At 42.7% G+C, this 16,079-nt stretch overlaps 1 protein-coding gene across 21 annotated transcripts in view; it reads left to right on the forward strand.

Annotated features, from left to right (window-relative positions):
• The window catches only part of TSNARE1 (t-SNARE domain containing 1), a 488,733-nt gene that overhangs the window by 168,150 nt on the left and 304,504 nt on the right, over positions 1-16,079 (forward strand). For all 21 annotated transcript variants that reach the window (XM_030012179.1, XM_030012185.1, XM_030012183.1 and 18 more), the window contains 2 exons: positions 454-531; positions 8,774-8,843. In XM_030012179.1, the coding sequence (XP_029868039.1) occupies positions 454-531; positions 8,774-8,843 (148 nt within the window). The remainder of the gene's footprint in view (positions 1-453; positions 532-8,773; positions 8,844-16,079) is intronic.

Below are 16,079 nucleotides of genomic sequence, written 5' to 3' on the forward strand. Positions count from 1 at the left end.
TGGAGGACCCATCTGGGCTTCCATCTCCTTCCTACCCCAAAAGCTTTGAGCCTACGGAGCAGTTGCACTCTCCTCACTGCTTCCTCCGCTTTTCTGAAGGCAGGACCTGCTCGGATGGCCTCCTGCTCTGGAAAGCAATGGTTAACCGTGCTGTTGTGTCTGCTGTTTCTCGTTCGTTTGTGGCTCTAATATTCCCACTTAAATGAGCAGAAATCATTTACGATCATCAATTGCTAATAATTCCTACAAATGCTGTCTTAATTCACATGGGCTTTATCTGCCCCGTGGTCAGACACTGTGTAACGCTACATCAGACCACCTACTTGGGCTAAATTTCTGCAGCGAGGAAGAACCTTGCATCCCCCTTCAAAGGATCAGCTGGGAGGTGAGCCCCTTTCCAAGTGATCTGTGGTCTCCAGTATTAATATATCTTCTCCCTTTTTGTCTCCACAGCCACCCAGATTGATCCCAGTGAACTACAGGAACTTTTTCAGGAGACTTCAGCCAATGTCTTCCGAATTAACTCCAACGGTGCGTATAATGAAAGGTTTCCTAGTCAATTGTGTGCTGTCCTGCTGATGACTCGTGTGCGTGTACACAGTGTATGGCAGCCCCTGTTGTCAGAGAGCAAATATTAATGCAGTTTTTCTGCTGCTGCATCTCACAAGCACCACCACACGTCCAATACACAGTTCTTTATAAGATGTAAAAATATTCCACCATATGTTCCATTAAACAGGCACGGATATATTCCAATACTTGCTGAGACCACATCCTTTTCTATTTTTAATTGTGTCATCTGTTACAATAGGGAGTTAGAGCGCAGAAAGGTGGAACAAGCCAGACTAGTTTTCTAATATGTTGCAGCACTACTATGTTCAGACCCTGTCATATGAGCTTGCAAAACATCTATCTCCCTTATAAAAACACCAACACCAAAATTCTTCTGTTATTTTTCACTCTGTGGTTTGAGCGGGGATGCTATTCCTGCTCATGTCTCCCCAGACCCTAGAGATGCAGAGTGCTTCCCTCCTTTACAGACATGCTTTGGCTCAGCAGTTTTGTTGGGTTGGGCTGGAGGGATGTATTTTGCAGATAGATAGATATAAACTAACATTGCTGAATGGTAGTTAATGTCATGGTATCCCAGTTCTAAAATACACTGGTGTCAGACAAGGATCTAAAACTATCGGGTGCTGATTTTACGGTGGACCTTGAAATTGCTTCTGAATCACTGGGACAGCTTCTCTGTCTGGTCTGTTCTGTGTCTATGGGGATTAGGTAACAGAGAGGGCTGGCCTACGTGTAAAGAAAGGATCTTGGTGCCTCCTTATTTCTCTAATTATTCCCCTACGTGTCTCGGGTAAGGCCCCAGTCCTTGTAGCAAGGAATCCTTGCTAGAAGAAGGATGGGAAGTAAAACTTCTAAAGCATTGTCATCTCTTCTTTAGAGGAATTGTGTATGCTCCATCTGCCAGGAAAAATCAAGCACCAATTTTTCTATGATTACGAGGGATTGGTAAGTTTGAGTTTACTTTTGACAATCAACACCTTGAGTTCAGGACCTCCTGCAACATGGATGTAGCTCGCCCCAAGCGCCCCAATGTGAGACTTATTGCTGCTCTCCCCTGTTCCAGAAGGTGAAGACCTGAAACCAATGTAGGCTCTGTGAAGTTATTCAAGTGCCTGGCTTGCTGTAAAATCAGGAGAAAAATAATTATTCACACTTTCCCTTGTGCCTTGGGATGGAATAACCCTGTGTGACAGGACAGGATGGTTGCTGGCTGGCTATAAAGCTATTTTGAAGAAAAGATCTTGGGGTACTGGTCAACCGCAAGTTGAACATGAATTAACAGAAATCATGTTCTTGTCTGTAATTACCAAATGGGAGACTGTAGAGTAGGTGGTGCCATATCGTCTTAGATGTGCACGGTGGAAAGATGAGAGGCAAAGGGCATCTGAAACATAGGACATTCCAACTCAATATGAGGAAAAAGATTCTGACCATCAGGGTGCTCGACCAGTGCAACAGGAGCCCAGAGAGGCTGAGAGATCTCCGTCCTTCAAGATATTCAGAGCTGGATGAGACCCTGAACAACTTGCTCTTAAGTGGACATTCTCTGAGCAGGAGGTTGGACTAGAAACCTCCAGAGATGCCCTCCAACTTGCAGGAGGCAAGTCTATGATTCTTCAGTAGTTTGTCAAAATCTCTATTACTGCACATACAAGATGATTCTGAATGGGTCAAAAGCAAAGTGGGAAATGCACACTTCATGTTTGTTTATTTTTTGTTATTTTTCAGAGGAGTAACTGATAGATGCATTCTACAAGCAGTTGGTTAAAACACTTGTTATTCCTAGTTTTTTGGCAAACTGCTTGGATACCGCAACTTCAACAGCTTTCTTCACAGAGCAGAATCCAAGAAATTCAGCTGTTGAAAGTCCCCTTTGGGTTGCCAGTGATATTTGTCGACTGGGATACTGGAGAGCAGTGGTGGGATTGATGGTGCTTAGGGTGAAGGACAACCATGCGCTGCAGAAGGTGGAGAAATTCGTAGAATCAGAGAATGGTTGTAGTGGGAAGGGACCTCCTGAGGTCATCTTGTCCAACCCCTTTGCTCATGCAGGGCCGCTTGGAGCTGGTTGTCCAGGACCATGTCCAGTTGGTGTTTGAATGTCTCCAAGGATGGAGACTCCACAACCTCTCAGGACAACCTGTGCCAGTGCTCAGTCACCCTCACAGGAAAAAAGTGTTTCCTGATGTACAGAGCGAATTTCCTGCATTTCATTTTATGCCCATTGCCTCTGGTCCTGTCATTGGGCACCACTGAAAAGATCCTGGCTCCATCTTCTTTGCTCCCTCCCTTCAGGTATTTATATACATTAATAAGATCCCCCCCTCAGCCATCTCTTCTCCAGGCTGAACAGTTCCAGCTCTTTCAGCCTTTCCTCACAGGAGAGATGCTTCAGACCTTTAATCAACTTTGTGGCCCTTTGCTGGACTCTCTCCAGTATGTCCCTGTCTCTCTTGTACTGAGGAGCCCAGAACTGGACACGGGACTCCAGGTGTGACCTCACCAGTGCTGAGTAGATGGGAAGGATCACCTCCCTTGACCTGCTGGCAATGTTTTGCCTAATGCAGCCCACGATACCATTCACCGTCTTTGTGGCAAGGTCCCATTGCTGGCTCACGTTCAGCTTGGTGTCCACCAGGAGCCCCAGGCCCTTTTTCCTGAGCTTTTCCTTGAGAAAACTCCAATGGTGTGACCGGGGCTTGTGGCCACTGTGGCAGCTTGAACCTCCCAGCTGTGATCGCTGATACTTTGCTTACAGATGGGTGTATAACCGTATTATAACTCACAAAAATACCTGTATTAGCATCAATCTTGGTTGCTCCAGCACTAATAGTTTTACCTTGACAACAGTAGTGATGAATGGTAGTAGGATGTCTGCTACCAAACCAAGGGCTCAGTCTGAAGTTTTCCAACCTGCTCACAAGTCTGTGTGCTATTAATACCCAAACTAGCCAGGTTAGGGTTGACTTGACATGTCTGTGCTGTATTCACAACTCTGGCTGTAGTGGAGTTTATCCTGAGAAACCTTTAAGATGAGTGGTGCATCTTTTTTGAAATGCCCCAATCCAATTTCTCTTTTTATTCTGTGTTAGAATTGCTTTAATCCCTTCAATTAGGTTTTGAGCAATTTCTGGTGGTCTTTGTTTCTCCTCTGGAGATGGTGTAGAGTGTGTGATGGTGTGCTTGCTGTTAAGAGTTGCCTGTATTGAGGGCTCTGAGAAGCAGGTAACGACAGTGCCTGTACTTAAAACTATTTTGCAGAATTGGAGAGGGTACAAAGAAGAGCTATGACAACTGTTTGAAGTCTGCAAATCAGACTTTAAAATGCATGCTATGCGAACTTCTGTTTGAGACATCTAAGAGGACTTGATCATGGTGTGTAAGTACCTCTCTGGGAAGAAAGACATCAAATAGATAGCATAGGGCTCATTAATCTAACATTCTTGCACATAACGAGATCAGGAGATAGGAGTCAAAGCTAGACAAATTCAATCTTTCTGTATGAGGATAACTAGCCATTAGAACTGCTTATTGAGGGGACATGATGGATCTGGCATTGCTTCGAACCTTTAAATCAAGATTCGAATGTCTTTTTATAAGATATACTTCAGTCCAGCTACAGTCTACGGTCTTGATGTAGGAGTGATGGGACAAAATTTTATGGTAGGAAATCAGATTGGATAATCAGAAGTGCTCTCTCTGGCCTTTAAAATCTATGAATCTATGAATTTATAATGCTTTTTAAAGTGCTTTTAGGTTGAAGAAATGCCCATAAGATACTCTACTGTTGTTGCTCTGTTCACCACCCATATTGTTTTTTGTCTGCTAAAGTCAGTTTCATTCAGTTTGTGTGTGGTTTCTTCACGGCTTTTCCCCCAAAAGTGAGTACAGCTTTTCAGGAAAGGAATGCTGAGTGTACTGCTAAGGTTTGGCAGAGCTAATCCACATTAGGTAAAGAACTTTGTAGGGTTATAAAATGGGAAAAGATGCCCATGATCCTTTCTGCCCTGTACAGCTGTACCATATGGTCTCTTGAGGAAACTCAGCAAGCTCTGCCTCCGAGCGTGTAGCAAAAGTCAGTGCTGTTGTTTGTGTACGACCACGCAAGCGGCTGAGCAAGGAACGAGCAGCTGCATTGCAGATGCTCACCAGATGATGGTTTGCACTCCGCTTGTGCTGAGCGTGGTGTGTTGAACGTCCTATAGGGTTGCATAAATCCAATCACAGCTCCTCTTTTCCTTCTTTTCTTGCCTTACCCCAGACTCTTTCAGGTTTTCCAGGTTCCCATTGTGTCTGGAGACCAAACCGTGCACCTGTAATGCTCTTCTCCCTCTTGGGATGCTAAAGATGTCACGAGCTCCCCATGCTATGCTTCTGTTGTTTAGATTCTCAAAATGCCAGGTTGTGGGCAGTCTCGGCTATGTTTTTTTCTGTCTTTGGGGAATGACTTTTTAATGAAACAAGAAGTCACCTTTTTACTGGGATTTTAAAGCAGTGTTGATTTTTATTGAGTAACGCTACAGAAGTAATAAACACTGCATGCTTTGTCCCTCTTTGCTCTCCTTAGTCTTTTTGCAGAACTCTGAGCCTTTGGGATGATTTAAATTCTTCTTGGGCAGTTCAGGACTTGTCTCCTGACCAAGGGGGATCTTTACAATTCTGAGCTGATCTTGGCTGATCTCACATATAAATGCCTCCTGGTCCCTTTTTCTGATATGAAAATGGAAATCTTCCTCATGTGTTGAATAAAAATCTTAGCCAGGACAGTTGGTTCTGTTTATGTGCTATTGAATCACTCTCCTGCCAGGTTGTGAGCTTACAAACTTTTTTTTAGCCCATCTCTAACTGAAGTGTCAAGGGGCAGAAGGAGTTTTTTTTCCTATTCTTTGCATCTGCTTTCTTTCTCTAATTCTTTGGCGGCTGTCCCTGTTGAGCATAGGGAAGGTTGTCTGATAGTGCTTTGACTTATGCAAGTTTTATGGGGTTCTTTGTTCAGTTGATTTTTCCTTTCAGGGGAAAAAAAAACCCACAAAAAGAAGCTCAAATACTGGCTGAATTTGTCTTATTGATGGCTTTTTTTCTACTTACTTTTATTAACGTTTTGCATTTCTTTCAGTGTACAGCTTTTAGCTGCCTCTCAGTAAATGCCTTATAAATAAGTAAAATAAACAACAGTTGTAAAAGGGGTTGGTTTGGTGCATCTTGTCTAGAGGGCTGATCAGTGGAGGATATACTGGAGGACTCAGACTTGTTCTGGCCAGATGGAGAACCTGAGTGCTCTAATGGGTCTCTTCCCTCTCTAATTCCTGTTACTTGCTCATTAATGACTCCCCGTGACAGGTTGGTGCCATGCGCAGTCCCATTACCTTGATCTGAGAGGCTGAGCAAAGGATTTTTCAGCATCTCCCAGGTGTGATAAAGTCTCTATTGCCATCTCAGGATGGTTTCTTATCCCCCATTGATTTTAAGGATTGCAACGGCATAGACAACTGGTGCCAAACTCTCGGTTTATGTAAATCGGTGCAGCTCCAACAGCAGTGATCTCTTCTGAATGTGCCTCATCCTAGAGGACTAGCGTATGCCTTTTAAAAACTAAGTGTACATGGCTTTTAAAGTAAGATATCTGTTTTAACACTGGCTTCCCAGCATCTCTCCAGCGCATGTTGACGCCTTGCTCCTTTGGTAGAGTTACTGCTCGCGTGTCCAGAACTGGTAAATTGAGAGGGATTTTCCACATCCAGCACAGGAACTACACAGATTTTGATAGAGCAATTCTTGGTCAAAGCAAGTTAGATTTACCCCAAAATAGCTCAGTCTCCCTGAGATCTAGGAGACTCAAGTTGGAGTCTCAGTCCTCCTATTTCCCAGGTAAGAGGCATATCAAATGCCAAACTTCGGCTATTCCAAAGTCCATATCTTGTCCTTTTAGGATAACTAACCTTTATGTAAGTGTGTAAATATTATGCTCAAATTAGAATATTAGATAAAATTTTAGGATGGGGACTTAAACCTGACTCATTTTCTTACCTGACTGACAAGTGCTTTCCTCCTCTTTTGCATTCCTGTCTCAGATTCTTTTGCGTGTATGTTTATTTTCCAAAATATTTAACAAATGTGAAAGGTCTTGGGTTTGCCTCAGTGTAAAATGACGTGTGCGAAGCCTTGAACAGTCTTTTGCAATAGGAAAACTGCTTCCTACTCCAGTCTTCTCCACAGGAGGCAGTAGCAAAGGTCTGAACTGGTTTTGAAGAGAACTGCCTGCATATTAGATCTGTCTTCCATCAACTTCATCTTCATTTGTAGGAAGACACTGGCAGAATAGCTTTCACTTTGAAATGTCCCGATTTTGCAGCTCAGGTTAGAAAGGTGCCTGGATGCTGTAGCCGCTGTTTTCCTTTCTGGACTTACACACATGACATTAACACGTTCTTAGAAATTCAGTGTCCTCACAAGTGCTTTTTCTACCTTGACTTGCTGTCCGTTCTCCAAGGACCACGCTCTGCTTTGTTCTGAAGGGTTGATGGGCCCAGAAGTATTTTTAGATGATGCCAAATTTTGTCTTTGAAACAGACAGTATATAGATTGCATGGGAGATTGATTTGTTAGCATTGTGGAGGAGGGAAGAGAGGGAATTATAATGTCTGTGAGATCTCTGCAGGATCAATGCTGTTCTAGAGAAGCAAATGGTTATTAGTGAAAACTTTCAATTTATTCTTTAAAACATTGTGCATCCGGCAAAGGATAATAATTATTAGCTCAGTTATAGACAATACCTTGAGGCTTTATCTTACTGAATTGCCAAACTCTACACCAAAATCTGTTATTGAGATCTAGCAAGTGGGGTGAAAATACATGGTGGTATTCAAGCTTGTTTTGAACACTCATGTTGTCCAGGCACATTAGTTACTTTTTATGCTGTTTAGTGACTCTTGCTGTCAACCCAGAGAAGCCCAAAAGAGAAGAGGGGATTTTGTCTGTCAGTAGAAAAATAATTGACTTGTTCAAAGTTACAAGCCAAGTCCAAGTCTGCAGAGTCATTAAAATAGTGGATTTCTTCAATTTCTATGGAAATAATTGAGCCATGTTTCTAATCTGTTCTTTTTTCCTTCCTTAAATATTGAAGCGTGACTGATAACGGGTTATGAGTTTTTACAACTGGAAGCGTCCTGAGAAAATCCCACATGTAAATATCAAGAATGTAATTTATTTAGCATCTTTCATTGTGGAAGATCTTGAAGTTCTTTGCAAACTTGATACACTAAGTCCAAAAGTAGTGACCTGCTGTTAATTTGAGGGTGAATTTGAGACAGTGAACATTCAAGGGTGTAAAAAGGAAACAGTACTCCTAGATTTCTGCTACTTTTTTATACACACACACACACACACACACACACACACATTGCTTAAATCTGAAGTCACTGCGTATTGCAAAACAAACCATGTTTCCAGCTTCCAGCTGCTCTTAGGGTAGAGTATTCTCCTCTCCTGACGGAAAAGCCCAAGAAACTCTCTGGCTCAAACACAGGAGATGATTACAGCGAAGCACTCCATTTTATCTGAGCCAAAACGTAGAAAAGATTTTGAGTGTTAAAGTCTTGAACAATGAGATAGAAGATATCAGAATGGACAACAGTGTTCTGCCTCTTATTCAGAGCAATGAATAGTTATTATGCAATTTCTTGCCTCTTCCTTGAGGGCACGTTTCCAGCTGGAGATGCTCCGTGCCCAGTTCTGTGGGGCCCCAAGGCATGGACCTCCTGAGGAGGATAAGCAGTGGTTTCCCACTCCCAAGAGCGCTGCCCCGATCTCCTGGCAGAAAGCACAACTGCCTCCAGCCCCGGGAATTTCATGCAGTTGCTGTAATATGAAGAGTTAGAAAGTTTGGGGCTGGAAGAGTCAGAGAACTGTGCAAGGTCCATGGGATGGAGGTTTTCTTGCTGTTATAAGGAGTCATACCTCGTCATGTCATGGCGCGATATGTGGATTCACCATTTATGCATCCAAGGGACCCAATTTATCCATTTTGGGGTAATGGCTCTTGCTAGATGTTGTCCCCTTTGTCTCATGAGTTAATTGTCCAAACACTACTTCATTGTATTGTTTAAAAAATAAAAGATAAAAAAATGAATGAAAATCTAACTTTTTTTTCTCTGAAAAAAGTGTACTGCTGCTTTATCTTTTCTTTCTCTGCTGTTGACAGTGACCTCTCTGGAAAGAAGCCTTCGATCTCTGGGGACCTCAAATGATACTCAAGAACTGCAGGATGGACTGTGAGTTTGTTTTGAATTGCTGCAGATCTCTCTTTGTCCTAGCCTTTTCATTTTATTCCTCATCTATCCTCACCCTTTCTTCTGTCCTTTTTTATATCTGGACACTTTTTTGTCAGGTTTACTTCGTTTTTTTCCTTTCTGTCGGTGATTAATGATTGTAGGACGTGTATTGATCGTATAAAGCTTTGCTTGTGCTGGTTTCAGGTGGCAGAGAATGGTAGGCAGATAACAGAAAATTATGGCCCACAGTGAAAGAGGGTTTTCTGTGCTTGTGTATGTGTTGTTATTTTTTGTTGTTCATTGTTTTTTGTTGTTGGGGTTTTTTTATTTATTTTTAATGTGAAGCCAGAGTAGGATGCTTGTGTAGCTTTCTCCTTTTTTTTTTCTCCCCCCGCCTCACACTTTGCCAAAGACCATGAACCCAAGAGGAGAAAAATTGAGAAGGAGCAAGAAGATATTTTATAGGCGGAAAAGTGTGTTGCGGTGTTGAAACCTGCATCACACAGCACAACACTGAGAAAATGAAACTTCAGTTTCACTTGCAAAAGATACAGTTCATTAAATTCTCTCTTCTAGATATGTGTATACACAAACACGCACAGTTAGTTTTCATTGTACGCATGCTAATTAGAGAATTAAAATGGCTTTTCCAAATGTAGCACAATTTATTAAAGCTGCTTCCCTTAATGCAGCTTGCATGCAAAAATCAAGTACTTGGGATGTGGCTCTGATTTCGTGTATATGACTGCAGTTCCTGCTGAGATTCGGCTGTGAACAAAGGGGAGAATTTGGTTTCTATTTCTTTATATTGGCTTTATACACTGTAATTTGCCTGATGGACTTGACTGACCTTCTCAATGCAATATAAACTCTCAGACAGTTTTGCAGTGTCTCCTTCTCTCTCCAATCCATTGCTTTCACCAGTGCATCAGATCTGCCCTAATTCACATATACTCTGTTTTGCAAACTTGAGGATTAAAAATAGTAATAGTAATAATAGTCGGAAGATTTGGAACTAAATTTAGGAGATTGGAGAGGAAGTAAGAGTAAAAAGTCAGTCTGTGGTGATAGATGTAATCAGGAAAGATGTTTACATGTACAGAATTCTTTGTAGCATAAACCACCTTAGTAACTGCTGGAGATCCTTAACCCAGGAAAGCCTTTCGATCACGCAGAGCAGCTATTGTGCTTGCACACCTAAACTATTCTTTTTTTTTTATTTAAGAATCAATTCCTTGACTCTTCAGAGCATTTCAAAAACATGCGTACATAATTTTCTTCTTTCCTGAGCAGTTACATAAATAGATGCATAATGCACTAATTGCAATAATTATTTTTGATCTCGGAATTATCATTAATTGTCCAGATAGCTAAATGCAGCTTATTTTTATTTTAACTGTTTTTCCCTGCCCCTGCCGTCAGCCCCAGAATTCCTCCAGCTGTCTCCTTCCGCTCTCCTGGTTCATCCCCTCTCCCCATGCTCTAGCAGAAGGCCTCTCCTGATTTCTCCCATTTGGCTCATTGCATCTCCGGACCGAACAGTTCCAGGGTGCCAAGCCGAGGAGGACAAGCAGCTCTTTTCCCCTCAGTTCTCCCATTCTTTTGTCCTGTCCTAACACTGATGTGTCCTTCCCATTGCCCCTTATTTCATCGCCAGATGCATGCAAGCAGCCTTGAATGCTCTACAAGTATCTCTGCCTGTCTCTCATGAGAGCTGCACCAGCAAAAAGCAGTGTGCCATGAATCATGAGAGCTGGCAGTGCTGCATATATCTCCATGTTCAGGAACAAGCAGAGGGTCAGCTCTTCAGGTGAGAACTTTGGGGCAGCGTTTTCTGCTTCCCCGGCTGCAAATCATGGCTTAATCTTCCTCCTTTGCCACTTGACCCCTTTCCTTCAAAGGCTGATGCATGTTTCTCCTTGAACATCCTCTAACTTGGAAGCTGGTTGAGGAGCAACGAGTGAACATTTGGTAGGCTTATAGCCTTGGCTATTAGAAAAACAATAGTGTTTGTGGGTATCTAAATAGTAAAAGTGCCACACTTTCAACTTTCGTACTAATTAGGTGACTGTCACTCTGCCTAAAATAAGACTGTTAGGCAAATGGGGGGAGGCAGAATATTTGGGAATAGGGCTTCATGGTGCATAGTGGTCCTGCCACATAGGATATTTAGCTACCATAGACTGTATACTGCAAAAGTATTTGCTTACCTAGCTGCAGGGTCCTGCTAAAACAGAAAAAACCAAAGTTGCCTGACTCCTTTTAAAATTCATGCAGGCTTTCTGCCTCAGGCACAGGACTTACAAGGGCATGAGATGAGGGCAGGCTTCTTACTGTCAAATTGGGCTACTCCCTTTTCTGAAATGGTTTCTCTCCCTTTGATAGCTGAGTCATACAGAGTAAGGACTTTATCTGTGGCCAGTGAATTTGGGAGAGTTCATCCCAAATGGAGTGCCAGCTCTAGTCAGCGAGACAAACTTGGCTGCTGATGTGTGATTAGGGTATATATGAGACCTAACAGTGAATAATCTTGGTCAAAGCTCTTCCCCGAGCCAGCACAAATACTTGTGTGCTGCGTTCTTGGAGCTAGAAGTCTTGGCCGGTGAAACATAAAAAAAAAACCATAAGAAGTTTTAGATGGAGTTGGCTGAATGCAACTGACCCTGGATTAATCGGGAAGGGAATGGGAGCAAAAGGAAAAAAGGTCCATGGAGCTGGGGTGAGGAGCTAGGGCCAGTAGGCAATGCTGACGGCTTTCTCCAGTGATGCTTGGCTGCAAACAGCTTGTTAAGTACTGATATGTTGCAGGAAAAATCAACTGATTTTTTTGTTTTTTTCCCTCTGATCTTTGGTTTAATAATCCAAGCTCCCAAGGCATTTATCTGCCTCCTTAGCCAGAGGGTGTGGGATGAGGGGGTTCTCCAACATTAGGCACTGAAGATATCTAGATTGTAATTTAAGCAAATAAAATTAAATGCCCAGATAAAGCACTGCCTCCAAGAGACAGTGAAAACCAGTCTCTATTCTTGTGAGTGGGCATGTCTGGTTAGTCTCCCAGCACCCTCAAAAAAAGAGGCTGGAAATGAAAACAACCCTGTAACCTGGGCAATGCTTTCTGAGAAGTACGATAAGCTCCTCTGTATCAGTCTTGCCCACATTTGTTCATTCCTGACCCAACACATCAGGGGTGAAGGATGCCTTTGCCCAGCTGAACACAGAGGCTTGGGTCCAGAGGCATCCCCTTTTAAATGTTACTGTAAGGATAAGGCTTGCCTGTGTACCACCAGATATTTTTTTTCCTGAGAACAAAATTTAATAATAAAAAAAGTAAAGCTAGCATTGTTTTTAAGAAAAAAAAAAATTAAAAAAAAAAATAGTCCTGCATTTTTTCACAACCTGACCCAGTCTTATTGTGACCCCAAGAAAAGAAAGGTGGTCATGCAGGTTGCAAGTAGCATTTGATGGCTACCTCGAAGCCATGAGACTGAGCTTTTAGTGCTGTGAAGGGTCCTTGATGCCCTTTCTGTGGAGGCTGGTTGACCACAGCAGTGATCCGTGCTCTCCAAACCAAGTTTCCTGCATTTCTTATTTCAGTGAGGAGCATATCTCCTTGTTGGACATTTGACCTTAGCTCATTGCATGTGCAAGGTCAAGAACAATATTGCATTGAGTTATAGTTAGAGCTTACTACTCTTTTTTAAGTGTGTCTGGGATGTAGCCCATGAGTCTTCACTCTGTGGCATTTTTGGATCCTTTACCAGTCACTAGCAGAAGAATGTGCTTGTTTAGGGAGGAGTTATAAGAAGGATATTGTGGGGGATTTTAGCACTAATGAGGTTTTCGAGTGTGTCCATACTGCAAAATGTGTTGATTTCTCCTCAAGCGAGGAAAATCCCAAATTTTATCTTCTGCCTCCCTTCTCCCATTGCCATTAATTTAAAAGAAAAAAAAGTGCACATTATTGAAATACGTAGGGTTTTTTCCTGCAACTGAGAGAGGGCTCAGCTCTATATCTGTACAGTGTGAGAAAATAAACCTGCTTTTCTGATTGAATTGATATAGCAATCCTGGTTAAGATGGTGCACAGCAGAGAATTCCTATGGCCACAGCCTGAATGTCCCATCTGAGCAGTATTAGTGAATATATACCCAGGAAGGGCTCACTGTGGAACACTGACGAAGCGCATGCTTTTTGATGTATAGTACTTTAATGATTTTATTAGGGCTATGCTGCAGAACTGATTACAGTGCAGGACTGCAAAGGAGTTTCAAAGTATTTTCCAAATGGAAAGCTCAATTTGAGGTCTGAGCTGCTTCGGGGTGAGAAAGGCAATGGTCATGGAAGAGGCCAAAAGTGCAGCTTTTGGATTGCTGCTCATATCTGCCTTTTGGCCAAACATTAACTTCACAGGGCACCTGTTTTCCCTGGGCATGCAAGTTGTGCCAGAATACATACGTAGTTTGCCATATTCTTTGCTGGGACTAGAGGGAACTCCATCTTCCTCACCCTTCTGCAGGCAATTTGCCACATCACCAGCAAAAATTTGGGGGGGGTGAGTAAAATCACTTCTTCAGCTTATTTTGCCACCACACAACCCTGAAATCAAGTGATACCTATGGTGAAGCACTGCCAATGCGACATGTGCAGCGTGCCCCATTTGGGATGCTCTTGGGAAGAGAAGCATCCCTATCCAACCTTGAAGTGTCTGTGAACAGCGAGAGTCAACTAAAGAATGACAATGAGCTCTTAGCGCACGCTGGCTCAGTCCGAGGTGGTTTACTGGATTTGTAGAAGTACTTTTGAAACACGTTGACATTCAGGACATAATCGTTAAGTGTGTGATGGATTGGACCCAGCCATGGCGCTTGCGTGGCACAGGTTGTTTGTATCACCTACGTTGTGGATAAGACACCTAAAGGTAGGTGTCTACGTGAGCCTACGTGAGCTTTATCTATGGTGTCTGTCAAGCTTCAAGTTCATCCTGATAAGATAGATGACTCTTGAGGCTACTGAAATGTCCCAGGGTGTCTGAGACATATATGTGGGGCTGGCAGTTTTGGCACAGGACCTGCTGTTCATTCACTTCTGAAATAACAGCGTTAGGCGAGGTGCCACGCTAGGACATCTCAAGTGACACTAGGTGTCCCTCCGAACCAAATGAGAGAATTCCCACTGGTAGTTTACCTTCAGGGTGAATGATTAAGACAACTCAGTTTCTTCCCACCTAACTGACGTTGCACTAAGCAGCATAGTAACCCTTGGCTATTTTGTGAGTTGTGGGGTCAGTGGTACCTTAGCTGGACTGAAACGATCTTTGGACGTACCCAGCTTTCTCTGTGTGTGCTCCAGGGAGGTTGAATGGTTGTCCTCATGGCTAGGAGCCTCACCAACCTGCTGGGGAGGCTGATGAATCCATGCTCCTCAGCTTTTCCGAACTGACATAAAACAATAAAGGCTTTTTTCTCAGTTCATTTTCTCATTTATGTGTATTGTTTCCTTTTCCCTTTCCTATCTTACCCTTATGTTTGATAAGTTGGAGGTATAGCTTAAAGCTTTTTAAAAAAGCTTCTGTTAAAAAGGTTTTAATTCCTCTGGAATGCAGTTTCATTTAGAGCAGAAAGATATTTTAAAGTTGTAATTTACTGAAAGAAGATTTTTTTTAAAGTAAATCAGACAGAAGCTTTTAAGTGTCAGCATGTTTAATTAAGGGTAGGATTTAACAATATTTTATATGGTTTTGTTATACTGCTTGTATAAGCTTAAAAAAAAAAAAAAAAGATTTCCATAAATATTTTGAAATGTCGTTTTGATTCTGTTAATATGTTAAACCCTTCAAAGTAATACCTTCCCTGTTCAACTCAAGCGGTCGGATTAACTTTATCTATCCCCCATTTATCGCTCCTGGCATCAATTTCTGACATGAAAAACCTTCTAGGTTTGGCAGTAAAAATGGGTTGCCAGATTGCAACATTTGCATTTAACTGTATAATACACTTGCCGCATTAATAACTGTATTTATGTGACAGCCCTTAAGAATCCCAGAGCTCCAGATATATGACATGTCTGTGACAAATTACAAAAGCTGGTGATGAACTGCAGAACTCTTCAATGATGATAAATTCATCTGCTTTTGACCACCTTCCCTGCTTAGAGAGGACCTTGGAGTATCCATTCACATGCCTGAAGAGTTTCTAATGGTCACTACAAATCAATCTGTCAGAGAAGTTTTTCTTATCTGTGTTTTCCTCCCAGATTGCCCTTGCCAGAGGTCTGAAGTGGCCAGAAACCTTGGCCAAAGCAGTAGCGTCTTCCCGCGTCAAGATAGCCTTTGGAAGTAGGCTGTGAATTTTAAGCCATGCTGTGATGGAGCAATGATTAGTTATTTGTGGCAAGTGATGGATGCTTCAGGAGATGCAAGCATGGGGACAAGGAAAGATGGCATCTGGGGAATAAGCGACTGTCTCCTCTTGAAGGTCTTTTACTGCCGCTGCATCTTAAGTCATTTTTTTCATGCTTTCATGTCTCAGCTTGAGGTTTCTGATCTCTCCTCGGTGTCGTGATGAGTCAAGGAAACAAGACCATGGAAGCCCACTTGCTGCTGGTGTCTCTGCAAGTGAAAACTGGGTTGCATGGGAGCCCCAGCCTTCCCACATATCCTTGTTCCCATCTCCAGTTTGCAGATTTGCCCACCAGCTTTAGGTCCAGCTGGTTAAACACCACAGCTGTAACATCTTGATAGGACAAGAGGAAATGGCCTCAAGTTGCGCCAGGGGAGGTTTAGATTGGATATGAGGAAAAATATCTTCACCAAAAGGGTTATCAAGCATTGGAACAGGCTGTCCAGGGAAGTGATTGAATCACCATCCCTGGAGGTGTTCAAAAAACGTGTAGACGTGGCACATCAGGACATGGTTTAGTGGGCATGGTGGTGTTAGGTTGACGGTTGGACTCGATGATCTTAAAGGTCTTTTCCAACCTAAACGATTCTATGATTCTGTAGCCTTCAGCGGAGGTGAGGAACAGGAAAAGTTGGTTACCACGGTGTGAGCACAGGTCCTTGTATCTTGACTCCAAGGAAACAGGGTCCGCAGTAATGTCCCACAGTCTTTATGCCATTCAGAGCACAGATCTGGGTAAACAGAGAGATGACTTGTCTTCTACCAGTGACTAGCTCTTGTAAAAATAAGCCTTCTCCCCACCCCATGCACTCCTTTTGATTTGGTGCCTCAGGTGAAA

This window comes from Aquila chrysaetos, chromosome 4 (genome assembly GCF_900496995.4).
Source record: "Aquila chrysaetos chrysaetos chromosome 4, bAquChr1.4, whole genome shotgun sequence".
Taxonomy (NCBI): domain Eukaryota; kingdom Metazoa; phylum Chordata; class Aves; order Accipitriformes; family Accipitridae; genus Aquila; species Aquila chrysaetos.